The sequence below is a fragment of the Tamandua tetradactyla genome, chromosome 5, assembly GCF_023851605.1.
Source record: "Tamandua tetradactyla isolate mTamTet1 chromosome 5, mTamTet1.pri, whole genome shotgun sequence".
NCBI classification, from domain to species: domain Eukaryota; kingdom Metazoa; phylum Chordata; class Mammalia; order Pilosa; family Myrmecophagidae; genus Tamandua; species Tamandua tetradactyla.
Window position 1 is genome coordinate 101,885,654 of NC_135331.1, and position 27,626 is coordinate 101,913,279.

At 51.6% G+C, this 27,626-nt stretch overlaps 2 protein-coding genes across 6 annotated transcripts; one reads left to right on the forward strand and one right to left on the reverse strand.

Annotated features, from left to right (window-relative positions):
* Nucleotides 1-8,197, forward strand: TMEM151B (transmembrane protein 151B). The gene is made up of 3 exons (XM_077161939.1): nucleotides 1-123; nucleotides 2,333-2,773; nucleotides 4,026-8,197. The coding sequence occupies exons 1-3, from the start codon at nucleotides 1-3 to the stop codon at nucleotides 5,151-5,153; spliced, it is 1,692 nt and encodes a 563-aa protein (XP_077018054.1). The 3' UTR covers nucleotides 5,154-8,197.
* On the reverse strand, nucleotides 7,363-27,626 carry DRC5 (dynein regulatory complex subunit 5). 5 transcript variants are annotated; one of them, XM_077161941.1, is made up of 6 exons: nucleotides 27,537-27,592; nucleotides 27,339-27,408; nucleotides 16,275-16,629; nucleotides 14,733-15,301; nucleotides 10,411-10,860; nucleotides 7,363-8,767 (listed from the first exon to the last, which is right to left on the reverse strand). In XM_077161941.1, the coding sequence occupies exons 3-6, from the start codon at nucleotides 16,537-16,539 to the stop codon at nucleotides 8,558-8,560; spliced, it is 1,494 nt and encodes a 497-aa protein (XP_077018056.1). In that variant the 5' UTR covers nucleotides 16,540-16,629; nucleotides 27,339-27,408; nucleotides 27,537-27,592; the 3' UTR covers nucleotides 7,363-8,557. The 5 variants fall into 5 exon arrangements, with proteins under 5 accessions (XP_077018056.1, XP_077018057.1, XP_077018058.1 ...); XM_077161942.1 differs by having other exon boundaries at nucleotides 27,353-27,408; nucleotides 27,537-27,581; XM_077161943.1 differs by lacking the exon at nucleotides 27,339-27,408 and having other exon boundaries at nucleotides 27,537-27,626.

Genomic DNA, 27,626 nt, shown 5'->3' on the forward strand with positions numbered 1-27,626 from the left:
ATGTCCCCCCCTGGCTCGGCCGCGGGAGAGAGCGCCGGCGGTGGCGGCGGCGGCGGCGGCCCCGGGGTCGTGGAAGAGCCCACGGTGGCGGCGGCGGCGGACGAGGGCCCCGCCCGAGAGGAGGTGAGAGCAGGCTGCGCCCCTTCCCCCGGCGCGGCTGCAGACCGGCCCCCCCATCCCCCCACCGCGCGCGGCCCCCGCCGGTTCCGCCGCAGCGCGGCGGGCGCCCCGCACTCGGAGCCAGCGGCCGCCGCCGCAGTCCGGCGCCGCTGCCCCCACCCGGCGGCCGGAGCTGTCCGCGGTGGCGGGGAAGGGGCCGCTCCGGGGGCGGGGCTCAGGGGTCCCGGGCAGGAGGAGGGGCCTGGGGGCGGAGCCTCGCGGACCTGGGGCTGGTGGGGGAGGGGGCTAGGCTTCCGCGGCGTGGGGAAGGTGACCAGATCCTACCTTGCCGAGGGGGGTGTTACCTTGAGAACCGGAAAGGGCGACTTGTAGGGACTACAGCCTGGAGGGTGCGTGGGGATGTGGTGGTGTTACTTGACTGGTAACACCTAAGAAGGTCAAGTGTGTGCAGAAACGACCCCTGTCCCCTCCCCAGGTGGCTGGGAGTGTGTATGAGGGTGGGGGTTGTACTTCAGTCTCCCAAGGCCCCTGCTGCTCCCCTGGGAGCCCCTAAGGCCAGCATCCTTCAGTCTTGGTACTAAGCTTTTATCTAGATGGGGCCCCTACTTACTTTCAGTCCTCTGAACCTGGAGACAAAGAGATTGAGGATAGTACCAAGACACCCCCCCCCAATTTCCCATGCACACTCGTGTACACACTTGCACACCGCGCTCACTACAGCAGAAGCATACATTCAGGGACAGTCCTGCACCCCTTCACATGTGCTCACACCCAGGTGGCCACACTAAGAGGTCCCCCTTAGTACTGCGCCCCCCTCAACACACACACACAAGGCTCCCTGCAAAGCACATGTACCCTAATCTTGTTGGAATATGCTTGTATTATTTCCTAGCCCACCTGCCACTCTGTAGGTGTAGACTTTTCCTCTGACTTCACACCAGGCCCAGGGCCTGCCCCCTATTAAAGTGCTCTTCCTTTCCACCTTTTTGTCCCTTCCCCTGACTGACCTCTGGGTCAGGCCTGTACAACTGAGGGGATAAGTCAGGACCCCAGCAGGATGGCAGGTGTGGGGGGACTTACTAAAACCGGACAGCAGGGAGGAGCGGTGGGAAAGCACAGGCCACGACCAGAAATAAACCTGATAAACATTAAGTAGCTGCTAAGGGCGAACAACTTGGTAGGCACCTTGAATTCAAAGAGAATGTAGCATGGGCCCTGCCCTCAGGAAGCACCCAGTGCAGAGGGGAAGCCAGACATGTAAATAACTCACTGGACTGACTGGGGGACAGATAAAGTGCCAAGTGCTGTGATAGGCCCCGGGAGAGCACTAAGAATTGTTTTCTCTTGACAAACAGCTGGGCTGTGAACACCTTCCTCCCTACTCCTGTCCTACCTCCCCTGTCCCTGTCCTCTCCCCGGCCACATGAGTCTGCCCTCCTGGACACCTCCTTCCAGACTGCCTTAGGCTTAGGGTCCCCAGTCCCTTCCCTCAAGTCCCATAACAGAAGAGAAGCGTGCTGGTGCACAGGAGGGAGGGAGACTCACAGGGGCACTGGGGTCCAGAACGTGGGGAGTGAGACAGGGACTGGTGCAGTCCCCCTCTGCACCACCACCTCCACCAAAGGAGGTGAGTATTGGGCTGTCTGTGAGGGAGGTGGATGGGTCAAAGAGGAATGGCTCCTCTGGAGTTCAGGACTGGAAGTGAAGACCCCACCTCTTTAGTGGGAAGATGATGTCAGTGAGTCCCTCCCCTCTTCCCTGGAACACCTGGAAGAGGTCTGTGCTGGGGCTCTGCCTCCACTGATGCTAGTCTGTCTATCTTCCCCTGTCTTTCCCATCCACACCTTCTCTTGTTTCATTGCCATCTCTGTGCCTGTCTTTGGACTCTGCCTCTCCATCTGTGTCTTCTTTTCTGCCCGGGCCTCCTCACTTCATCTCTGACACTGATCCCTCTTTGCCTCTTGGGGTGTGTCTTTCTCTACTTGTCTGTATTGACATTCCATTCTCTTTCCTGTCCCCATGGCTCACTTCCTTTGTATTTATTTCTCGTCCTTGGCCCCCATTTTTGACTTATCTTTTTTCTCCACATCCTTGTCTCTGTCCCTGGCTGTCATCTCTGGTGCTGGCCTCTGTTCTCCATCTCTGCATCCACCTTCTGCCCACTCTGTCTCACTCCTCCCATCTCGGCCTCTCTCCCTGCCCTTCTGAGCAGCAGCGTCCCATCCAGCCCTCTTTCACCAAGTCCCTCTGCCGTGAGTCCCACTGGAAGTGCCTGCTGCTCTCACTGCTCATGTATGGCTGCCTGGGCGCCGTGGCCTGGTGCCACGTCACCACGGTGACCCGCCTCACCTTCAGCAGCGCGTACCAAGGCAACAGCCTCATGTACCATGACAGCCCTTGCTCCAACGGCTATGTCTACATCCCTCTGGCTTTCCTGCTCATGCTGTACGCCGTCTACCTGGTGGAGTGCTGGCACTGCCAAGCCCGCCATGAGCTGCAGCACCGCGTGGATGTGAGCAGTGTGCGGGAGCGTGTGGGCCGCATGCAGCAGGCCACACCCTGCATATGGTGGAAGGCCATCAGCTACCACTACGTCCGCCGCACCCGCCAGGTCACCCGCTACCGCAATGGCGACGCCTATACCACTACCCAGGTGAGGGGCTGGGGTAAGGTGAATCACGCAGTTCGGCCTAGAGAGGAGGGGTGCTCGGACCCTGCCTGACCTCCCCCGAAGAGGAGCAGTCAGGGCAGCAGGAAGCCTCTGAGGGCACTGCAACAGAGGACAGTCAGACTAATTGTGTAACTGCAGTAAACACTGGGAGCCAGGCTCCGTTCTAAGTACTTTACAAAAATTAAATAATTAATTTCATCCTCATAACAACCCTATGAGGTAGGTAACTATAATCCCCATTTTTCGGGGGAGGAAACCAAGGTTCAGAGAGCTTAAGTGACTTGCCCAAGGTCAAACAGCTAGTTTGTGGTGGAGCCGGGATTTGAACCCAGGTGGCTCCAGAGTTTCCACTGTTCAGTGCTTAATGGGTCTTTTTAGTGCTGAGTGGTTGTAGATGACTTCACAAGCACAGTCTCATAGGACGCACTTACCTGTTCAGTGAGACAGCTGCTACTGAGTCCTCTTTCACAGGTGAGGAGACCTAAGCTCAGCGACTTGGCCAAGGCCTGCAGCTCCCAAGTGGCAGTGCCAGACTCAAACCCAGGTCACCTGCTCCTAAGCCCTGTGCCGCCAGAGGAGGGGGCGTTAGCTGGCTAGATGGTGGAGATATGCATGGGAGATATGAATGGGAGTGGACAGCCAGAGGGTCACTGAGCACTTCTTGAACCCGCCAGGATTAGACATCCTGGGGCCCTGGAGGAAGAGGAGAAGATGGTTCAAGTTGAGGGTGACTGTCTCCAGCATTGAGATGGGTAGGCAGAAGGAGCCTGAGTGATAGCTAAGGGGGGACAGGAAGACCAGAGACAGCAGGGTTGTCAGGAGACTCCTCTGGAGGCTGCATCTGGAAGCACACTTGTAAAAGGGAAGGAGGAGAGGCTGTTTGTAGTGATGAGGGGACAGCACCGGCCAATGGAGGCAGTGGCAAAGGGTCTGGGAAGCCAGAGGGGCAGTTCACGGCCAAGATCTGACACCCAGAGGAAGCAGGGCTTCACTAACATGAAAGTGCCTACAGGAAAGGCTGGGTTCTAGTCCCACCTCAACTCTAACTCACTGAGTAAGCAGAGGTCCTCAGTTTCTCCATAACTGAATCGATAAAACCCCACCAGGTACCAGTGTTCTCAGTTTCCTGGGTCAGGCAACAAGAGTAGGGATGGGGCGGGTGAGTGTGAGTAGACAGAGCAGGCCGCAGTTTGCGGGCTCCCCGCGATTCCAGCCACCTTCTCCGTCACCTCAGGTCTACCATGAGCGCGTCAACACGCACGTAGCAGAGGCCGAGTTCGACTACGCGCGCTGTGGCGTCCGCGACGTGTCCAAGGCCCTGGTAGGGCTGGAGGGTGCGCCGGCCACCCGGTTGCGCTTCACCAAGTGCTTCAGCTTCGCCAGCGTGGAGGCCGAGAACGCCTACCTGTGCCAGCGTGCGCGCTTCTTTGCCGAGAACGAGGGCCTGGACGACTACATGGAGGCGCGCGAGGGCATGCACCTGAAGAACGTGGACTTCCGCGAGTTCATGGTGGCCTTCCCGGACCCGGCCAGGCCCCCGTGGTACGCCTGCTCGTCGGCCTTCTGGGCCGCAGCGCTGCTCACGCTATCTTGGCCACTGCGCGTGCTGGCCGAGTACCGCACCGCCTACGCGCACTACCACGTGGAGAAGCTCTTTGGCCTGGAGGGCCCGGGCTCGGCAAGCAGCGCGGGCAGCGGCCTGAGCCCCAGCGACGAGCTGCTGCCTCCGCTCACGCACCGCCTGCCGCGAGTCAACACGGTGGACAGCACGGAGCTCGAGTGGCACATCCGCTCCAACCAGCAGCTCGTACCCAGCTACTCCGAGGCGGTGCTCATGGACCTGGTGGGGCTGGGGGCGCGCTGCGCGGGAAGCGCGGCCGGTGGCTACGCGCCCACGTGCCGCTACGGCGGTGTGGGCGGCCCGGGCGCAGCGGGCGTGGCCCCGTACCGGCGCAGCTGCGAGCACTGCCAGCGCGCCGTCAGCAGCTCGTCCATCTTCTCGCGCAGCGCCTTGAGCATCTGCGCCAGCCCGCGGGCCGGTCCTGGGCCTGGCGGGGCCGCGGGCTGCGGGGGCAGCCGCTTCTCGCTAGGCCGCCTCTACGGCTCCAGGCGCAGCTGCCTGTGGCGCAGCCGGAGTGGGAGCGTCAACGAGGCGAGCTGCCCTACGGAGCAGACGCGGCTGTCGAGCCAGGCCAGCATGGGGGACGACGAGGACGACGACGAGGAGGAGGCTGGGCCGCCGCCACCCTACCACGACGCCCTCTACTTCCCGGTCCTCATCGTGCACCGGCAAGAGGGGTGTCTGGGCCACAGCCACCGGCCGCTGCACCGCCACGGCTCCTGTGTGGAGACCTCACTGTGACCTCGGCCCCCAGAGAGGCCCGCGCGTCTTCCCTGCCGCCTATCACCAGACTGTGCTCCCTGCGTGCAGCAGGGAGAGTCAGGAGGGCTGACTGGGAGTGGGTGGGTGAGGGCAGCGCCGGGCAGATCCCCATGGCACTGAGATCCCTGCCCTCCCTGTACATAAAGAGACAGATGAGTGGGAGGGAGTCGGTGGCTCCCTGAGAATCCCACCCTGGCTAAGAGTTGCCTCTTCCAGCCCCACTCCTGAGTTCCTAAGGGGATACTCCCTTTTCCACACGCACACTCGAGATTTCCTGTCCAGCCTTTCAATGGATCTTTCGACTGTTAGGTGGTGACTGTGCAGTGGAATCAGCAGTTGGCCCTCTTCTCATTGGGAGGCCCTTGCTGTGCAGCTGGGGAGGTTTAGAGGCTATGGGAAGGGGAAATTGGAGCTTTCCTTCCTCCGTGGTCCCACTACACTGGGGCCTCTCTCTGTGGAGGGGATGGTGGTTTGGTATGCAGGGCTGGCTTTCAACCAGCTTAGGAATTCAGTGGGTCTCAGGGCCAGGTGTCCACCCTGATACTCCATCCCAATGCCATGGAAATGTTGCTTGCCCTTTGTTGGTACAGGCCCCGGGGATGGGTGTTTCCTTTCTGCTGTTCCTTCCACTGTTGTTTATCTCACTGGGCCCCAGGAGTCCAGATCCCAGAGGGACTGCACTCACCATGCAGACGCCATTCGCTTCCCACTCCCTGGCTCTGAAGAGCTGTTGCCAGGGTGTGTGTGGGAGGATGGGGTGAAACGTGGGGGGCAGTGTATCTCAGTCCTTTCTCTAAACTCTCAGCCTCCAGGCAACATCCTGCTCACACAGGTTCTGGCCAGGTCCTCCCTTCCAAGAGGGTGAGATGCCACCCAGCCAGTGTGAATGACTGAGTGGGAAAAGAGCATGAGCTAGGTGACACTGGGGACTCTGGGAGCAAATGAGAGTAAAAGAGGAGGGACCAAAGGGAGAGGGCAGTGCAGGGTAGAGTACAAGGACTTCCAAATTGGGGTAGTCTGTGGGAGGCCATCCTTGCCTCCCCCAGACCTGTGGGGAGGTATGGAGCGTGGTTGTACCTCACACATGCAGGGCTCAGGACACTGTCACAGGCCCTGACTGGAGAAATACTCAATTCCAGTGGTGGGGGGTCAGAGACAGGAATTCTCTAAATCTTGCCTGACACCTCCATCCTCTTCTGCTTCCCCTACCTGGTGAACTGAAGCCCTGCTGTATGTCCCAGGGTCTTCAAAGGGGCATCGTGCCACCACCCTGGGGTGCTGGCCCCATGACCTGTTCTCCAAAGCTCTGAAGCCACCTTCTTTCTCCTGCGCCTGCCTCTACACCCCAACCCATGTGCTTCAGTGTGCATGTCTATGTGTGGTCCCTGGTCTTCCCGCTCTACTGGCTAAGGTTTTCCCAGCAAATTTAGTGCCCGGGGATTGAACTCACATTTCAAGTTGGAAAGGGTGACCCGTGCACCACCCAAGTGTTGCTCAGTGGCGATGCTTCTGGCTCTGAGCCGTCAGAGCCCCTCCTCCACGTCCTTTGGCCTCTCTCATCTTCCTCCAGCTCAGCCAGGCCTGTACCCACCAATAGGCGTGGCCTCCACCTATGCAACATCTCCTCTGGCTCCCCCTCCCTCCTGCCCCCGCGGGGATGGGGGAGGCACGGATTGGATTGTGAGGACGCCACATCCCTGTTGCCCATCAGGGGGTTGACTTGACTTTCATGCAGAGATGGCTGAGTGGGAAGGAAGGGGACCAGTGTGTGTAGGGGGGAGGCTTGGGCTGGAGGGAACAGCTGCCCCCAGATTTCCCTGGGCTTCAGTGCCCACCTGCCCACCAGTACTGATGTGGCTTGGACCCTGAGTCTGTGCTCCTTGGGGCCCTAGCAGGAGTGCCCTCTTTTCTCTGAAGGGACATCTGTGAGGTACAGGTGGTGAGCCGTGGCCTCAGGCCTCGGTTCTTGGCCAGCTGGCACCTGGACATCACGCCCTCTCGTGGGGGCAGCCTGGCCACCTCATGTCTCCATGGAGGGCAGAACTTGACTCCTTCCTCATGCCCGTTCCTAAGGCAGAGCCCGGGATGGGAGGAGGGAAAGGGGCACCCCTATTATTTTAGCTTTGTACTGACCATATTTGCCTAGGTCTTATCACACAGACGCCTCACCTCCCACACACGCGCTGACTTAGAGAAAAACCAATTGTTTGGTCTATTTTCTTGGTAGCTTTATTGATTGCCAGGGAAAACTGAAACCAGAAAATTAATTAATCTCTAAAATTAAACTTTACACTGAATGTTCTTGTTTCTCTAATTAGGACCTCTGCTAGCAGCTGTGGCTATACACACTCTCACACACACACACACACACACACGTTTGCACTCTGGAACTGTCAGAGGGAGTCAGGCACAGACAGACTTTAGGTTGCCCAGACATGCACACAGGTGCAGTCACTCCCAAGCCCCCTTTGGTGCTCTGCTCAGCGCCTGCTTGTGGGAAGGAGTCCCAGACAGCAGGCTCTGCTGAGTTGGGGCTGCAGCCCATGACCCCGCCCTTTGGGGAACTGAGTCTAGAGGCTCTGGGTCCCTTAGTCCAAGGAGGACGGGGAGGTGGGGGCTCAGCCTGAACCCATCAGCCAGGTCCTCATGTGCCCTGTGGGTTGATGTGATTCTTGTGGGTGTGGCCCAAGGTGGGCAGTTGTGCTAGCAGCCACAGGGTGACAGGGACTCATGGGGAGGGGTATCTGGGAGGCCCCATGTGTCCCGGGGACAAGGGCTTGTGGGGTGGGCTGGGCCTGGTTGGGAAGGAGACAGGTCTCTGTCAACTGGGTGCATCACACTGTGGCCTTTCTGTTGTGGGTTTCTAAGCGCAAAGATTGTACAAATCAAACTGGTGGATAATAAAGTTGTGGATGTCTCACTGACTCCTTGGTGGCCTGGCACTGCCTCCCCCTAGCCCAGTCCCATGTGAACATGAGAAGCGCTCTGTGGTGGGAGGCTCGGCTGGAGCCACAGGAATCAAGGGTCTGTTCAGCAGAGAGGAAAATGATGGGTCAGGGGACTAGGCAGTCCCCACGGGAAAAGGCTGGTCGGGCCTGCTCCTTCAGAGCCTCTCTCTCTTCCGTATTCTTGGGAGAAGTTGATCATTTCTGGGGAGGGGGGCGAGCCAGGCTCTGGGTCCCCACTTCTTAGCCCTTACCTCCCTCACCCCAGGACCTCTCCCCCTCCTCACATCTTTATCCACACAACTCTTTGCTCATTCACCTCAAGGATATTCATGGTCTCCCCCTCTCTCTGGGTTAATGTGAGACTCTGCAGCAGGCCTGGTAGGGAGAAGAAATGAGGGATGGTACTGGGGCAGTGACCTTATCTTGTCCCCCATCTTATCCCGCAGCGTTCTCAGGGCTGCTGGCAGTGATGGATGACATGAAAGGGTTGGCAGGCAGGGCCCGCTGGCGGGCTGCTTCCCGGTTGGCGTGGAGGACCTGGCCCATGAGGTACTCGCTCTCCTGGGCCACATCAGACAGGCGCAGGTCAAACTCCAGGAGGGTCCTGTTTTCCGACATGCCTTCCAGGAGCTGCTTCCCACCATCCTGGCAGAGGAGAGTGACGAAGGGAAGGGTCATTTTATATCACAACCCAGGAGCACACACACTCCTGTGTGTATATACATATGCACACATATAGATAAGACTAAAGAAAATTTTCATGAAGCAATTCCTAATCTGTTTGTGCAGAACACTGACATTTCCCTTCCTATCCTATCCATTTTATTCCACTCCATTAGAAAAATGGAAATTGGTGGTCAAGACCTACTAAATTGATGTCTCAACCCCCAGTGGATTGAAAAATATGCATCTATAGCAATGATGGTAATTCCATTCCTCTTGGCTTGCTCTGCCGCGGGCATGTGAAACAAATCTGGTTAATGTGAGTTTGGAAGGGGTGGTTTCTGAGCAGGTTCTCTTAACTCTGATAAAGGGAACAAACCTCAGGGCATGTACCTACGTGAGATGCCGGAACCACACAGCCATCTTGGGACTATGAGAGAAGCACCAAAGAGGCTGTGGCTATGTGGCTGATGGATGGGGGCAGAGCTGAAATCTCCCAACCCCAGAGCCCCATAACCTGGGGCTTCTGGTTATAGGATGATGACTAGACCTCTTATTTATTCCACTGCCTGGTTGCGTTTCTGTTACTTGTAAGCAAGAGCAGCCCCTCAGGAGACAATGTGTGTGTGTGTGTGTGTGTGTGTGTGTGTGTGTCTGAGCAAGATTGTGGTCATGGGGGTGTAGTAGAGGGTGAGAGTCTTCATTGAGGGTTCAGAGAGGGCCCTCCTCTCTAGCCTCTGATAGCTACAGCCCCTGCTAGGTTGGGTAGGCAAGACCCATTGGAAGAGAAATTCATTTTGGGACCCAGGTGTTGCTATTCTATGGTTGTGACCCAATAGTAGATTGTGAAATTAATTTAATGGGTCACAACAGCATTTTGAAAAAGGAAAAAGACTAGAATAAAAAGGAAAACATCAATATATATCATAAGCAATAAAGGTATGTTCCAGTCATGTTATCTTTATGTATATGTTCACTGGGTTGTGATGTAAATTGCATTTCTCACCCTGGGCCTGGGGCGAGAACATGGGAAGGACACCGTCCATGGGAAGGGAGGTGGGTTGTCAGTCCGTCCTGGAATGAATCACAGCTCTGCCACTTTGTACTGACTGGTTGATGCTCTTGGGCAACCTCTTGAGCCTCAGTTTTCCATCATCAACCATTAACCTCTTGAGCCTCAATTTTCCATCTTCAAAGGGGGGTTAAGAATATACCTCTTACTAAATAATTGCAAGAATTAATGAAAAAGTAATGGATATTGGGTGCCTAGCAGAGTATGTCGTCCTGAGTAAGAATAACACCTGGCAATTACTGAGAACTCTCCCAGTGCCCTGCTATGGCTAATTGCTTTACAAATATAACTCATTTAATCCTCATGAAAACAGCACATAGAAGAAGTAGGTACTGTCATTACTCCCATTTTACAGATGAGGAAGTGGAGGCCCAGAGAGGCGAAGTAACTTTCCCCAGTGCTAAATGGCACAGCTGGCATTGAATCTAGGCAGGGTCTATAGCCTTAACAATTGTCCTGCTAGTACCCCCAGGCAGTTGGACTTCCCTACCCATCCCCCAAAGGTCCCGAGGCCAATTCCTTGGCCCTGCTTGCCCCAGGAACAGTGGCTCACCAGCCCTATGTGGTTGCAGGACAGGTTGATGCTGGTGAGCGTGGTGTTGATGGAAAGCACCTGGGAGAGGAGCGTGGCGGTGGGCTCAGACAGCTCGTTGCCACCGAGATGCAGTGTGGTGAGACACTTGTTGGTCTGCAGGGCGTGGGCCAGTGCCTGGCCGCCCTCATCCTCGATGCAGTTGAGGCGCAGGTTGAGGGTGAGAAGGTTGGTGTTGTGTGCCAGGGCGTGAGCCAGCGACTGGGCACCGGATGCGCGTACCTGGTTATTGGCCAGGTTGAGCACGTGCAGGCGGCTGTGGCTCAGCAGCTTGGCTGCGGCGCGTGCACCACGGTCCCCGATGAGGTTGTGTGACAGGTCCAGCTCCTCAAGGGCCGGGTGGTCCAGGAGGCTGCGGATTAGGATGCGTGCCTTGTCATCGTCCACCTTGCTTCGGGTCAGCCTGAAGATCTGCAGGCAAGTAGAAGGTCTACAGCACTCACCTGCTCAGCCCACCTGGTGTTGGCCACCCGGCTGGCTTTGAGGGTTAGGCAGGATTACCCAGCATGGCAGAGTGGTGCAGAATTGGTGGCAGGTAGCAGCGGGGAAAGGCTACCATTTATTGAGCAATTACCATGTGCTGGGCATGCTGCTAGAACATTTCATAACCGTTATCTCTAACCCTCAGTATCCCAGTGAGGAAGAGTAAGTTCTCCCCATTTTACAGATAGAGAATGGAGGCTTAGGGCAGGCACATCATTTGCCTAGGATCACCCAAGTGTTAAAGCGACAGAGGCGGGCTTTGAATCCAGGTCTGTTTGAAGCCCCAAATCTTCAGTATGCCATCCTCAGCTGGCTGAAATCTGCCTTGGCTGGGAAGGAACCATTTGAAGGAGATTGCCAAGGCAAGAATCAGGGAGAAAGTTGAGAAGATGAGAAGCAGAAGACAGATGAAGGAATAAAAGAAAAAGGGTGAGATTAACATTATAGATATTGTAGATGGGAGGAGGGAGCCTCTAACCCTCTCCTTCTCACTGGATTGTTTTGCTTCTCCCTCCTCCTTATGACTTCTGGGCGGCTGACTTCTCTCCTCTCTACCTATCCTTCAGCACTTTCCTTTTTTTTCACAACCTTCTTAGTCATCTTAAAGCCTTTGGTCCCTCTTCATTGCCTCTATCTGCCAAAACCCTGACCCTGGATCAACCCCATTCTTTATTTTCTGCATGACTATACCCAAGAAACTGACATGATGAGAAATGTCATATGAGAGTTCTTGTTGGTATCACTGAACATGTATTATCTCCAACCACCAAAAAGCCTCAACTTCATACGACAATCTGTCTTTCTTTGGCCAATTAACTCTCTCATACTCTACCACAATTATTTCAGCCTTTTCCAGCCTCCTTGTGGTAGGTGGATTGCCTTCTGCTCTTCAGAAGAATGAGAAGCCATTGGATGGGAACCCCTCATGTTCCTGACCCCAAAAACAAACTCACCAGTACTGCTACCTACCCCTGCCTCGCTCAAGGCCAACCTCCTCACCTCAGCCCTGGATCTTACCCTTCCTGCCTTCTCAGGAACTTTCCTTAGTCAATGAACTTGAGCCTCTCTATACTCAACCCCCCCCCCCTTTTTTTTTAAATTTTATTTATTTATTTATTAAATAAAGAAAAATTTAACAACAAATGAACAAAAACACTCTTAACATATGATCATTCCATTCTACACATATAATCAGTAATTCATAATATCATCACATAGTTGCATATTTATCATCATGATCATTTCTTAGAACATTTGCATCAATTCAGAAAAAGAAATAAAAAGACAACAGAAAAAGAAACAAAACGAAAACAGAAAAAAAAAAGATTATACATACCATACCCCTTACCCTTCCCTTTCATTGGTCACTAGCATTTCAAACTAAATTTATTTTAAGATTTGTTCCCCCTATTATTTATTTTTATTCCATATATTCTACTCATCTGCTGACAAGGTAGATAAAAGGAGCATCAGACACAAGGTTTTCACAATCACACAGTCACATTGTGAAAGCTATATCATTATTCAATCATCCTCAAGAAACATGGCTACTGGAACACAGCTCTACATTTTCAGGCAGTTCCCTCCAGCCTCTCCATTACATCTTGAATAACAAGGTGATATCTATTTAATGCGTAAGAATAACCTCCAGGATAACCTCTCGACTCTGTTTGGAATCTCTCAGCCATTGACACTTTGTCTCATTTCACTCTTCCCCCTTTTGGTTGAGAAGGTTTTCTCCATCCCTTGATGCTGAGTCTCAGCTCATTCTAGGGTTTTTCTCAATCCCTTGATGCTGAGTCTCAGCTCATTCTAGGATTTCTATCCCACGTTGCCAGGAAGGTCCACACCCCTGGGAGTCATGTCCCACGTAGACAGGGGAAGGGTGGTGAGTTTGCTTGTTGTGTTGGCTGGAGAGAGAGACCACATCTGAGCAACAAAAGAGGCTCTCTTGGGTATAGTCAACCCCTTTCTTGCAACTGGACAGAGCCTTATGATTGGTTGGAAACACATGCAAGTTCCTTCTGAAGAAACACCAACCCCCTCATCTATTACCGCTTTACCTTATCCCCACCATTTTACAGCCAAAGTTCTTGAAAAAGCTAGACATAGTCACTCCATTTCCTTACTTTCCACTCTCTGCACAGACCTCTCCAATCTGGCCACTGCTGCTGTCACTCCACTGAAATAGCTCCGCCTTCAATAACCTCCATTTTGGGCTCTATTCCAACCCTTTGCTATCTCCCTCCCCTTGAAACCCTCCCCCCTCTTGACTCTATGATGCAAAAGGCCATGTCCCCCTTTTCCTCCTCCCTCTGGTTTCCTGAAATCTTCCACCAACAGCATAGGCTAGGTCTCAGTTTTGCCTCTCCCCCAAGAGAAATCCCCCACAACTAGGGTTTCAACTACCACCTGCATGAAGGTGGCTTACATTTCACCTTCAATTCACACCTCTCCTCTGAACTTTGGACTCATCTGAACATCTAATAGGATCCCTCAAAGGTACCTCAAGCTCAAGACAAATCTCACGGTCTTGTTCCTCTTCCTACACTCCTTGTCTCTGCAAATGGTCCTTCCAACCCTCTGGTCTCACAAGCCAGAAGCCTCCATGTTATGCTTTCCTTCTATTCCAGATCCTTCTTATGCCAGCAGGCCCAGTTGATTTGACTGACTAAATATTCCTTGGATCTCTTCATTTCTCTCAGTCCCCACAGACACCAGCCTTGTTCCAACTCCTCTCATCTTCACCTGGATTTCACAGTGGTCTCCTAGGTGATTACCATGTCCACTGTGACCCTGCCCAACCACTCTCCATCACAGCAGAGCGATCACCTCACATAAAAAATGAGATAATGTTACCTTCCTTTTGCCTAAAACCCTTGGATGATATCCCAGAACTCTTAAGAATAAAGACAGTCTCTTTAATGAGGCCTCCTTCACCCAGCGACTCTGGCTGCTAATTGACTTTCCACTATCCTCCCATCCCTTGTTCCTCCTCAGCCCCTTGCCCAGTCACGCCAGCTTTCTCTTTCAGTCCTTAAGCTTGGCATGTTTTTTTCTCTGCCCACAGGGCCTCTACGTGTCCTGCTCCCTCCACGTGGAACAGTTTTCCCTGTTTCTTTAGACTGCATGACCTCCTCCACCTCATTTCTACTTAAGTGATACTTGCTTAGGGAAATCTTTCTTGGGAAGGGCAAATTTTCCTTTTATAATCTCTTCTAGGACTATCTCTTCTTTATAACATCATCCCAGTTTAGGGTTACCAGATAAAATACAGGCTGCCCAGTTAAATTTGAAGTTCAGATAAATAAGTATGTCCCATGCAATATTCGGGACATACTTATATACTAAAAAATTATTCATTCTCTATTTGAAATTCAAACTTAACCAGAGGTCTAGTATTTTTATTTGCTAAATCTGGCAACCTTATCTTTGTTGCAGTTTTGCAGTTATATGATTATTTGATTAATGCCTTTTATCCCATCAGGCTGTTAGCTTCAGAGAACACACACGGTATAATTCTGTTCATTGGTCATATCTTCAGCACCTAAGATAGGGCCCGGAGTGCAGATGTTTCTGGGATGAATAAATGCTTGGTGAGCTGGGAGGTGGTGCCTTGTTCATCTCTGTATCCCCAGAACCTAGTTTGGGTAGGTGCATAAAACACTAGGGCAGTGAATGAGGAGAAAATGAGAGGAGGAAGCTGGTGATGCGGAGGAAGAGGAGGAAAGAGGAAATTGGAGGGAAGCTGAGAGTTGAGGGGTGGGCAAGGGGGAAGGAGGCTATGTGGTGGGTGGTACCTTGAGGGTCTGGCATGCCTTGATGGTGGCAGCCAGGGAGTGGCAGTCACGGAAGGTGAAGAGGAAGAGGTTCCACTCGAAGTTCATGCCACAGTCCTTGACACCGTACACCAGGTCCAGCTCCTCCAGGCGGCTCAAGCCAGCCACTAGGTCCCCGAGCTGGTAGTGGTCCATGCTGGGCTCCTCCATCTCTCCCTCGCTGCCCGAGTCAGACTGATCCCCGTTCCGGGGCAGGGATGGTAGCTGTATGGGTGGAAGGAACTGATCCAAGTGGATACTGCGCACGTAGTTCCTGCAGAGTGGCAGCAGGTCAAGGATCATGGCCGGGTCAGTGGCACCCGGGATGAAGTGCTTCAGCAGGTTCTCCAGGTGCCGCTCAAAGAACATACGCTTCCAGCTGCCGCCGTGCTTGGCCACGTGGCACACCGGCCAGCGCTGAATGCAGCAGCGGCGCCAGTAGTTCTCATCCTCGATCAGGTTGGAGGTCACAGTCAGTGGCAGGTCTGGGGACAGGTGGTCCAGGACCTTCTGCTTGTGCTCTGGGAGCAGCTGATTCAGGATAGGATTGTCTATGGGAAAAGAGGAAGGAAAGCAGGGTCGCAGCATCGAGGACAACACAACAGGCACCCTGGGCCTGCCTGGCATCACTGAGGAACAGGCAGACCCTCCCTTGACCTTAGGGAGGCCCCTGTCTGAGAGGGGAGACAGTCCCTGTTCTCAGGGAGGCTGGGAGGGAGGCACGTAGCCCCTGGCTTTGGGGTGTTTCCTGATTGAAGGTGGACATCTCAGCATCTGGTCTCGGGTTGCTCCCAGTCTGAGAAGAAATCTCAAGTCCACCCGCAGGCAGCTCCCAGTCTGCTGAAGGAAACCACCCCTGACTTCAAAGGCTCCCAATCTGATCTGATTCATTCATTTCCAAACAACATTTCAGGAGCACCTACTGTGTGCCAACCACTGTTCTAGGTACTGGGCAAGCAATGGTGGACAAAACAGTAAGCCGCTCCCTCACTAGAGTTAACATTCTAGTAAGGGCAGGCAGACAGCAAACACGTAAACTAATGAATATATAATCAGTTAGGTGATAGGCTATAGACAAAATGATTACTCTGTTCTCAGAGAGCTCCCTGGCAGGTAAGAGAGGCTTGAAGCTCATCTTTTGGAAAGGGCTAACATTTACAGAACAACCTACTATTGTAAGCAGAAGTGTTGAGTACAGAAAAACCCTACAGATTCCATTAGAGTGGAGGCTGTTTAACCAGGGAGGGCTTACTAGGACAGGCGGTATGCATGGTTTGGGCAGGGTTTTGCTGGAGAGATTGGGAAAGGTGAGGAGAGAGCATACAGGCCCAGAGGACTTGGTGTATACAGGAACCTGGAGGGGCCTGGAAGTGGAAGTACTATCCAGGCGGGATGAGGGCACTGTGCTGGAGGGCAGGGTCCATGCCAGGACCCAGCCTTGGAGGCCTCAGCTCTTGGCAGCGCCCTCCCCTGCTGCCGCACACCTGGCCTTCTCTGTCCTGTCCAAGGAAGGGAAGGACTCACTCTGGAAGTTGTTGACGATATGCTGAATGCAAAGCTCTGAGAGCAGGGGCATGATGGCCAGTGACCACTCGGCATCCTCTGCAATAATCCGGCGCATCTGACGTATCCCCAGGCCCTTGGATTTCACAGGGGGGGCCATGACTGAGGGCTTCAAGGATGGTGGGGCTGAGCTGGTGACTTGGCCCGCAGTGGAGGAATGGTCCTGGGTGGAGACTGAGGACCGGCTGGGCACTGACAGTGATGGTGGCGTTACGGGCTCCTGCATGGTGGAGGCTGGCAGTACAGGGGAGGTGGCCCCTTGGTGACTGTGTGACAGCAAGCTTCTCAGACTGGCAGGTCCTTGATGCTGATGGGACTGGAATAAGAACAAGGGGGTAGAGGTATTACTTTGGAGGGTCTCTGTGGGCATTTACCAAGGGAGGGAGCACCGAGTGTGGTGTTTAAAGGTCAGTCTAACCTATGTGGCCCTGCGCAAATTACTGAGCCTCTCAGAGTCTCAGATGCCTCTGTGAAATGAGACCAGTCACCAATACGATTACTGGGAGGCAGGAATAAAATGATGCATCCAGAGAGGTATAGCCTACTGTCTGAGACTAAGAGACTTAGCTTGCAGCAGCCCCAAATTTTAGATGATAATAGTTATATGGCAATTATAGCAATTTCTGTATGTCAACACTCTTTTTTTAGTTCTTCACATATATTAACTCAATCCTCACAAAATAATAATCCGCACTCATATTATTTCCACTTTTCAGGTGGGTAAATAAAGTACAGAGAGGTTAACTGAATTGCCCAATATCACAGCTTATAAATGACAAGCTTAGATTTGAGCCAGTTGATCAAGTTCGTAAATGCAAGCTGCATATGTTAATTTAAATTGTCTAGTAAGCCACATTAAAAATGTAAAAAAGAAACAGGTGAAATTCATTTTTATGTTAACCCAATATTTCCAAAATGTTATAATTTAGATATGTAATCAATATTTTAAATGATTTATGATATCTATCTTTGCATACTAAGTCTTCAAAATCTGATGGCACAATAGCCACACATAGCTAGTCGCTTCTGTCTGGACAGTGCAAGTCGGGAGAGAAAGGAGAGGGAGACTGAGACCCGTGCCCTGCCTAGGTGTCAGCATCTTCCTCTCCTCCCCTCTGAGGGCTCAGGTCTTCCCAACGCTGCCTTCCTTCGAGTTCTCCCAGCCTCCCAGCATTCCAGACAGCAGCGGGCAGGCGTGGGAGGCGAGAGGGAGCTAAATCCAGAGCTGAAGACAAGACAGAGGATGTGTCTGAGTCTGGGGATCCCCCCCACCGCCACCGCCACCCCTTGCCCATCCCTGGACCATCACCATAGGCGCCCCCACCCCAAGAGAAGCAGGAGGAAGTGGGGCTGCCCAGCACTCAGCTCCTCTGGGCAGTTTCCCCTCAGATTTGTGCCCTGGACCTGGTGCACTGAGTAGTGGCCGTTGGGAAGGAACACTCTGAACCAGCGATGGCATCCTTGGCAGAGGGAGAGGACCAGATGGTACTCCCCAGCTTGCCAGGCATTTCAAGGAGGAAAAACCTGGCTCAGAGAGAAAGAAAAAGAGAGGGAGAGATACTTGCCTCTGGGCAAGGTGGGGGGCCGTGTAGGGAAGATATCTGGGTATTGTGACACCCCTTATGCAAAGCAAATGCAAATTCACATGCACGTGCCAAGCACTGGGGGATAACCAGCTCCTGAGAAGGTGGCCCCTGAGAAGGTGGAGATGAGAAGGGCTGCTGCCTCGTGGTGCCAGGTGACTCTGTCTGCATTTCTGGCTTCGCCAGAGACTTGCTGTGTAACCTTGGCCAAGCTACTTAATCTATTTGAGCTTCGGTTTCTACATCTGGAAAATGGGGTAGTAATATCTTCCCATGAGGGCTATGGTAGAGATTCCTCTGAAATAATATTTGAAAAGAGTTCTCAGAGGGGTGTGGAGGATGGAGGTGGGTACTGTGATGCGCTGGGTTTGGGGCTGAGGAGTAAACCCAAGTGCTAACTTGAGATGGTAACTTTGAGTGAGTGCAGAGTTTCTGGGGTCTTTTCCTAGATTCAGGGAAGTTGGGAAGGCCAAAGTGGCAGTGATAGTGTTGGCAGCTGGACAGACGGCATGACCGAGGTGCTGGGCAATCCAGGCAAAGGAGATGGGGGTGGAGGCGACAGGCCAGCCCTGCATCTGCCAGCCTGGCATCCAGGCTCCTGGGCCCACCTGGGTGCCCAGTGAACCAGACCCTCCGAGGTTCTGGTTTAAAGCATTCCAGGTTCTGGCTTAAAGCAGGGGGAGCCCCAGGTTGCTGGAGGGGGCTGCCCTGGAGCCGACTCCCCAGGCATTACTCACACCATCCAGCCTCCCCACCATAGAGGCAGTGCCTTCCCCCCGAGGCTGTGCCCTGGGAAACCCCACCTGAGGCCCAGCGGGGCACCCCTGGAATGGGGAGGCTCTAGCTCCCTGCACAGTGCCTTGCTCACTCAGGATCTGGCAATTCTTACTAAGGTCTGGTCCTCATCGCTCCTGCTGCTTTTTGGTTCCTAAAGCAGCCTCTGGCATGACACCCCTGGACCCGTCCTTGGCCTGGTTCCAGGGCCCTTCCTTCCTCCTCGGAAGGAAGGGGCAGAACTTGGCTCCTTAGATCTACCATATACATGGCTGGCTTAAAAAAAACAGTCCCTGCCATCCTTCAACCTTTACAGAAACATCCATACCTTGAGGTCTGGTGTCATTTTTGTGATGAATGTTGAAAACATTAACCTCAATAAGGTCAGAGTTGATAAGTTTCATTTAATCACTTTTTTTTTTTTTTTTTAACATGGGCAGGCACCGGGAAACGAACCCAGGTCCTCTGGCATGGCAGGCATGCACTCTTGCCTGCTGAGCCACCGTGGCCCACTTAATCACTTCTTGATTTTTTTAAAAGTAGAGATTACAAAATTTTTTTTGACAAGCAAGTGATTGCCACACAGAGGCTCAGCATATCCTATGAAGAATTTTAATTCTAAATGTTTTTTAAAGAAACAATTAGATATAAAATTACTGTTTAAACGAATAATGAGTAGAACTAACACCTTGCCTCCCTGTCATTAACTTTATAAGGATGATTTAAACTGTGAGCTCCTCCCAGGATCACAGCGCTCTCCGCTGTCCCCCTACTTCTTTTTCCAAAAGCTTTCATCACAGGTTCCTCTCACTCTTCCCACCCTGCAAAATGTTGCAGTCCCTCAGGATGCTGCCATGGTCCCCCTGCCTCCCCCCTGCTGATGGGATTCAGCTCTCAACTCTCTCTGAGTTCCAGATGTAAGACCAAGAGGCTGCCTCCCAGGTCTCGCAAACTCCATCTGCCCTGGAGACAACTCATTGCCTCCCCCAACCGCTCCCCCTCCTGGGGTCCCGACCTCAGCCAAGCGCCCATCCAGATATGCCTGAACTAGAAGCCAGGAGGCATCTCTCTTCTTTAACCTCCCACATTAGCCCCCCACATCCAGTCACTGGTCTGCCTCCCACCCCAGTGGCCAGAACGTTCCCTCCATTCCTGCGGCTGTGTTAGCTCAGGGCTGATCACAGCGTCAGCTGCCCAGGACCTGGTCTCTGATGTCCCATCTGGTCCTCTCTCCTCTAGCCTTCACACAGCAGCCACAGCAAGCCTCTGTGTAAGCCCTTCAGGGATTTAGCACCAGTTTCCACAACCCAGTAGGGAAGGGTATCGGCAACTAGACACTCTGACATCAATTCCTCTCTGCACTTGGAAAACTGCATCTCATCTCATGCTGCCCAGCCTTTGCTTGAGCTGGTCCCTCTGCCTGGAATGCCTTTCCCACCATCTCAGCCTGAGACAGGGGCAATCATTGCTCTCAGCTTTGAGCTCAAGCACCATTTCCTCTCTGGAGCCTTTCAGCTTTTCTCCTCTCCCTGATTCCCCCCTTTGTCAGACCTCCCTCCTTCCAGCACCTGGGTCACTTCAATAACCTGACTGACCACCCTCTCCCTGCTACACAACCCACTCCCCAACACTGGGCTGTGAGCTCCCTGATGGCAGGAACTGTTTCTTATTCATTTCGTCTCTAATCCCCAGCCCTGTGCAGGCCTGTTTCAGGCATGGTAGCTTGTGTTTGGGGCTGTCCCACCTCCTCTGATTATAGATTCTGGCCATTAGGAGTGTCCTGTTGGTCAGTGACTAGGTCAGGGTGGTTGTCTGATGCGAGCCGGGCCATTCTGAGCCCTTTTGGGAATTTTCCCAGTGGAGGGGGACAGAAGGACATTTAACCTTGAAGGACATGGATCCCTTGCTCCTGGAAGCTCTGCTTCCCTTCAAAGGGAAAAGGCCTGTCTGTCGCAGGAGGGAAATAAGCCTGGTGGAAAACTGCAGAAATGAGAGACAGATAGAAAGAGCACCCTGGAACCATCAGTCCTTATTCTGAGTCCTGGAGGCCCTCAGAACTGCCTGCTTCCTCAGCAGTTCCTTCAGTTCTCAGAGTTAACTTGGTGGCCTTCTAATAATTCCCCCCTGAAACTCTTTTTTTTTTTTTTTGGCATGGGCAGGCTCCGGGAATTGAACCCAGGTCCCCATATGGCAAGTGAGAAATCTGCCACTGAGTTACTGCTGCACCACCCTAAAAAGTGCCCCCCGTTTTTTTTTTTTCAATCTGAGAGTTGCGTTTCTGCCCCTTTGTGCTGACCAGAGTCCTGACCATTTTGATAGGTCCATAGTTTGGTGAATAAATATATGGAAAAAATTTGAAATCAGCAGATGAAATACTTTAATGGGATAGTCAAGGAGGATCAAAGCCTCCCAGATTATTACACCCTTACCCTAACATTCCACTCCTTCCTCTCCTGACTACCCTGAGCCTCCAGTCACCTCTCTCTCACCCCCATCTCTCCAGCCATAGGATAATGAGCAGCTCACATCTGCTCAGCAATGAACAGTTACAAGGACCTTTCAGAACTGTATTGTCACTTGAGTCTTACAACCACTTTATTAAAGACGTGGGGTAGGTTTTCTTATCCCCATTTTGCAGATGAAGAAACTGAGGCCCCAAGCAGAAAATGCTGGTCCTAGGACACCTCGGAGAGCTGAAGCCAGGACCTGAGAACAGGTCCCTTGCCTCTAACCACAATGCACTGCTTTTCCCACAAGTACTCGGTATGACTTCCTCGGCACAATTCCCACTCCCTGGGAAGAGGGGATCTATTTCCATGCAGACAGGACCTGTCAGGGAGGGTTCCCTGGGCTGGGAGAACACCTAGGCCCTGGCACCCCACTATGGGAAAATCAGGCCTCTAACATAGAATTTTCACTCCTGTTGTGTTAAAATGCAGTTTTCTACTCTAGAGAATACTCTGGGCTATAAGACTCTATAAATATTTTACTTAGTTTATTTTTTCAGAAATTTAAGGCCTCCAGAATGTTTCTATCAGGCTAGATAAGGCCTGAAACCTAGAGGCACCAGTCTCTCCAAGAACATCAACCAGTTGCATTCCTCCACCCCATAAGGTCAACACCTCTTTCCAGCATGAAGCAGCTAAATCATTAATTGAGAGGGAGGAAGCGTAACTGAGAAATTAGGATTTAACAAATGATTATGACTCATTGTATAGATATTTCTTTTTAGTTTCTAATGTATCATCAAAATAGCCAGAAGGAAATACCTGAAATTGTTGAACTGTAATCTAGTAGCCTTGATCTTTGATAATTATGGTATAACTATATAGCTTTTATCATGTCACCATGTGACTGTAAAAACCTTGTGACTGACACTCCCTTTATCCAGTGTATGGGTAGATGAGTAATAAAGATATGCGTGAAAAAAAATGTATTCTCCTCACTGAAACTAAATCTTACTATTACATATATACATCTATGTAAACTTCATATGTCAACTTTGAACTGCCTTTTAGAAATGCATCTTATCATCTTAGGTCAAACAGAAGTACAGCAAATTATGAAATATATACTGACATTAATGTAGCAAACTTTTTAGAAATGTAAATATAAGGTAATAAATGATTCCTGGCAGTTTGAGTGTGCAAAAATTATATATATAATATACATATATATATAATTATATATATATATATATATATATATATATATATATATATATATATACATACAACTGTAGACCCTCTTATCAGTCAACCACATCTCAGTGTGAATGGGTTTCAGATCCAGAAAGTAAAGGAAGAAAGGGAGTGAGGAGAATGTACCACTGAGAAGGTGGGGAAGGTTCATGGGAGAATGAGAAGCAGGAGGCCTGACATAAGGGCCTCTGTCTTGCTTGGGCAGCTTGCCTGTATCACTGGCCTGTAGCTGAGGGTGGTAGCAGCTCTCCCCTGGGAGCCCTAAAGTATGGGAAGACACCTATTAGCTGGGGGCTCAGGGGGCACCCAAACAGCCTCCAAGGGCCCACAGAGGCAGCCCTAGAAGTAGTAGAAGGTCACTGTGGTAGTTAATTAGGTTCAGGTGTCAACTTGGCCAGGTGATGATGCCCCGTTTGGTTTCTATGGACTTAAATCATCTGTATGTGAAATTCATCTATGGCTGAACATTTGCAGATGGCTAAGGGGCACGCCTTCCACAACGAGTGAGGTTTTAATTTAATTAGCTGGAGGTTTAAAAGAGAGAGAGGTCAGAAGAGAGCTTGGCAGCTCAGCATACCTCATCTCAGCACTGGGAGCTCAGACCCAGATGTCTGGAGATGCAGAAAAAAATTGCCCCAGGGAAAGCTGCTGGAACCCAGAAGCCAGGAGAGAAGGCCATCAGACATTGCCATGTGCCTTCCCATGTGACAGAGAAACTCAGTTGAAAGCTAGCTGCCTTTTCTCTAAAGAACTATAAATTTTTAACTAAATAAATCCCCTTATTAAAAGCTGATCCATCACTGATGTGTTGCATTCTGGCAGCTTTAGCAAACTAAAATAGTCACCTTCCTCTCTGGAGTCCTTTTTCCCTGGGAAACAGAGAATTCCAGAGTATGAAGACTGGAAGCATGTTCAAGGCTGGTTCTTCTCCAAGGCAGGAATCCTCTCTGACATTCAAGAGAGAAGGTTGGGACCACCAGGAGTAAATGCTTCTTGTGCCACCAGCTGGTGTTCCCTGCCCTCCTTGGTGGTGGAGGGGTGCCTGGGAAAGTGGGGTCATGCCCAGTATCTTTCATCTTTTTGGGGCCTCCTCATCTGCCTGTTGGACCTGACATGGCCATGTCTTCAGCATCAATTGAACCCAACCCAGTACCACAATCCTGGGGAAAGGCCAATCATCCTCTCCTTAGACCACCACATTGTGTCCTCAGGAGAAAGATCCTGAAATGACATTTAGGGAATGACATCTGTGCCAGTTTGAATGTGTTGTATACCCCAGAAAAGCCATGTCCTTTAATCCTCATTCAGTATTGCTGGGTAGGAGCTTTCTAATTGTTTCCATGGAGATGTGATCCACCCAATTGTGGGTGGTAACTTTTGACTAGATGGTTTCCATGGAGATGTGTCTCCACCCATTCAAGGTGGGGTTGCTTACTGGAGCCTTTAAGAGGGAAACGTTTTGGAAAAAGCGTCAGAGTCATGCAGCTAGAGACCTTTGGAGATGAAGAAGGAAAATGCCCCCGGGGGAGCTTCATGAAACTAGAAGCCTGGAGAGAAAGTTAGCAGATATCACCATGTTTGCCATGTGCTTTTCCAGTTGAGAGAGAAACCGTGAACATTATCGGCCTCCTTGAACCAAGGTATCTTTTCCTGGATGCCTTAGATTAGACATTTTCATAGCCTTGTCTTAACTTGGACATTATCGTGGCCTTAGAACTGTAAACTTGCAGCTTCATAAAAACCCCCTTTTAAAAGCCTTTCCATTTCTGGTATATCACATTCTGGCAGCTTTCAAATTAGAACAATGTCCACATCAAGTCATAACTCTTGGGGTTTGATTTTCTGTGCCCAAGCACAGGTTATATAAAACGACAAGATGCCCCAGTTTGGCCAGGGTTGTCCTCATTTTTGATTGCTTGGGTCTGGTGGACAGGTGTTCTGGGAACCATGTCCTTAGCTGTATCAATAGCCCTCAAAAGCCTGTGCATAGCAGGAGGCAGTGTGGCAGCTGGCTAAGGATTCAGGAGTTGAACTGCCTAAGGTAAAATCTCCACTCTGCCCCTAGCATCTGCAAGGCCTTGGGCAAGTCATTTAACCCCATATGCCTGTTTCTTCAGTTGTAAAATGGAGGTGGTGATTAATAGTACCTACCTCACAGGATTATCAAGAAGATTAAAGAAGCTAATGTTTTGAGACATTTCATATAATGTAGGGCCCAGAGCCAGCACTCGAAATAAGTCAGATATTATCATGATGGTGTTCGATTGCTTACCTACATACATTTTTTACCTTCACTTTAAACATTTTTTTATTATGAAATATAACATATATGTACAAAAAAGCAATTAATGTTAAAGTACATTGTAACAAGTAGTTATAGAACAGATTTCAGAGTTTGGTATGGCTTACTGTTCCACAATTCTAGGTTTTTCCTTCTAGCTGCTCTAAGGCATTGGAGACTAAAAGAAATATCAATATAATTATTCAGGAGTCATACTCATTTGTCAAATCCTATCTTTTCTGTTATAATTCCTACTTTGCCTTTGATCCTTCTACCAGTCTCTAGGGGTATTGGGCTCTGCCGTTTCTAACTTTTTCATGTGGTAAAGGGGTGTCAATAATACGGGATAGGGGGATGGAACTAGTTGAGGTCCTTGGAGAGGCTGGCTGGCCCCTCTGGGTTTTAGGACTTATCTGGCCTAGGACCCTATCTGGAGGTTGTAGGTTTCTGGAAAGTAATTTTAGTATGTGAAACTTTTGTAGAATCTCAGAGCCTTAGGTATTCTTTAGAGTTAATAGGAATGATTTTGGTTGGGGTTTGGCAAACTGTGATTATTAGCAATATCTAGCTAAAGGTTGCATGAGAGTAGCCTCCAGAATAGATATTCAACTCCAGTTGAACTCTCTTAGTCACCGATACCTTATTTTGTTACATTTCTTTTCCTCCTTTTGGTCAGGAAGGTGGTGTTGATCCCACGGTGCCAGGGCCAGACTTGCCCCAGCTGGTCTTGTCCCATATTGCCAGGGAGACTTTCACCATGGACTTACATATGTTTATTAAATCCTCAGTTTTAAAATTATTATCTCCACTTCACAAACGAGGAAACTGAGGTTTAGAAAACTTAAGGAACTTGCTAAATGTCACATAGCTAGTAAATGGAGAGGCCGAAGTTTGAGTTAACGTCTCCTGCTCTCACTTCCATGCACAAAAATAAAATAAGTAATGATATGTTGTTGTTGCTTCAGACCTGCCACCAACTTGGTCATTCACAGCCCTTTTCAAAGAGCATCTCATAGTCCCCAGCTCAGGAGTTCTCTCCTTGTCAGCAGCCTGGTGCCTGCTGTGCAGACCTAACAGCCCAGGCCTCCTCACTCCCAGCTCACTGCCAGACACAGAAATCTCCCTCAAAAGCTGGATCAATGCGTATCTCCTTTGGTGTGATCTCCTAAAGGGATTAGAAGAACACTGCAGAACTGTGCTGTCCTTGACCCTTGGCTCACACACGGCCCTCAATTCTCCTCCCAGATCAGGGTATGATGCTTGAATCTTTGGCACATTTCCTCCTCCCAAAGGAAGTCTCAGACTTTCGCCATCCTGACTCAAGGCCTCAGAGTAAAACTACCTACTCTGGGCAGAGCCTCTGCCAACCTGCCTGAAAGGGTAGGCTCAAGATGTTAGGGGGTGAGGAGAGTCCTTTCACCTTCCAGCCCCTGTCACATCCCTAGTGCTCAACTATTTTCTCCTCCCTTCCTCTTAGCTGAGAAGATGTGGTGTCTGGCCCTCTTTAGACCCTGGAGTAACTCTGTGCCCACGTACACTCCTTGCTGACCATCTCGGCTTCCATCCTGTCCCCACCACTTCCGTCTCTCACCTGACACTGACCTTGCCTTTTCCAGCCACAGCCTCGCTTCTTCCTCCTTTCTGACCCGGCATCCTCCCGTTCTTACCCTGAAAGATGAGGGGCTCTCCTCCAGCTCCTGAAATCTAGCCTCCAATCTCAATGCTCTCTTGGGGAAAGGCCCCTTGAGGGGCAGTGTGCCTACGTGTCAATCTCCAGGGGGCACTGGAGTCTTTGGGATGGCCTGCCATGTCATCTTAAAGCCTCTCTCCTCCTGGACTTTCCTGACGCACCACTCCTCCGGGTCTCTACCCACCTCTCTGACTGTGCTTTCTGGGCCCTCTTAGCCAGCTTCGCCCCCATTCCAGATTCCCTAAGGAAGCTCTCCCCAGGCATTCATCCTCAGGATGAGCTTTTTTCTACACCTCCTGTGTAATCTCTTTCATGCCCACCATGTCAGAATTTATCTAGTATAAGTCACTCCCAAATTCCCAGATAGTGGAGTCACAAGAAGGGGGACAAAAGAGTTTCTTGGACAGAGCCCAAGACCAGCATGCTTGGTCTTTGACCCAGTAAAATAGTCCAGTCAGGTCAGCACACTTATCGCAGCCCCTGACCTGGGTCCTCTCCGAACTCCTGTCCACTTGGGTTTGTTGTCTCTAAAGAGACTCCAGCGACTTCGCTCCTAACCCCTCACTTTCAACTCAGATACCCCAGCAGGGAAGCTCAGCTCCAAAGGTCAGCGAGTTCCTCCCCCACCCCATCTGGGCCTTAGAGGCTCCGGCTGTCTCCTGGGTAACCAAGGGAAACCAGCCAGGCGGTGGGAGGGAGGGGGATGGGGAAGCTTGTGGATTTGCAGGAGAGATGGCAGCCTGGGGAGCTGGGGCTGGGTGTCAGCCTTTCTGAGAGTCCTGGGCTCCAGGCTTAGGACCAGTGGCTCTGTTCCATGTTCTCTTCCAACACCTACCCGATGCCCTGCCCTTTCCTTCTCCCCATGGTCCCCCGCATCCACTCCCCATCCCTTACTCAGACTCCTACCCTCTGGGCCAGTTTGCAGACAGTGACTGCGGCTAAGGAGGAACTACGAGTCCCGCCCCAAATGGGTGGGAAGCTCCCATAGCTACAAACCTGTCCTTCCTCACCCAGAGAAATGTGGGGAGTCCAGACGATGGCTGCCTGCGGATTTCGGGCTTCAGGCCTGTGAGGGATCAGAGCGCCCGTCCTCTCTCTGGGGCGTAGGAGAGGCGTCCAGGGGGAGGGCGGGGAGAGTTCAGCCCATTAGGGGCCCCGGGGGTTGAGTGTCCCCCGTCAGGGAGGTCGCCTCACCCGCTCCTTCGGAGTGCTGGCGCTCGCCTTTGAGCAGGCCCGGCGCGGCCGGAGGGGTCGTTAGGGACGCCGGGCGTTGCCAGGGGGCGG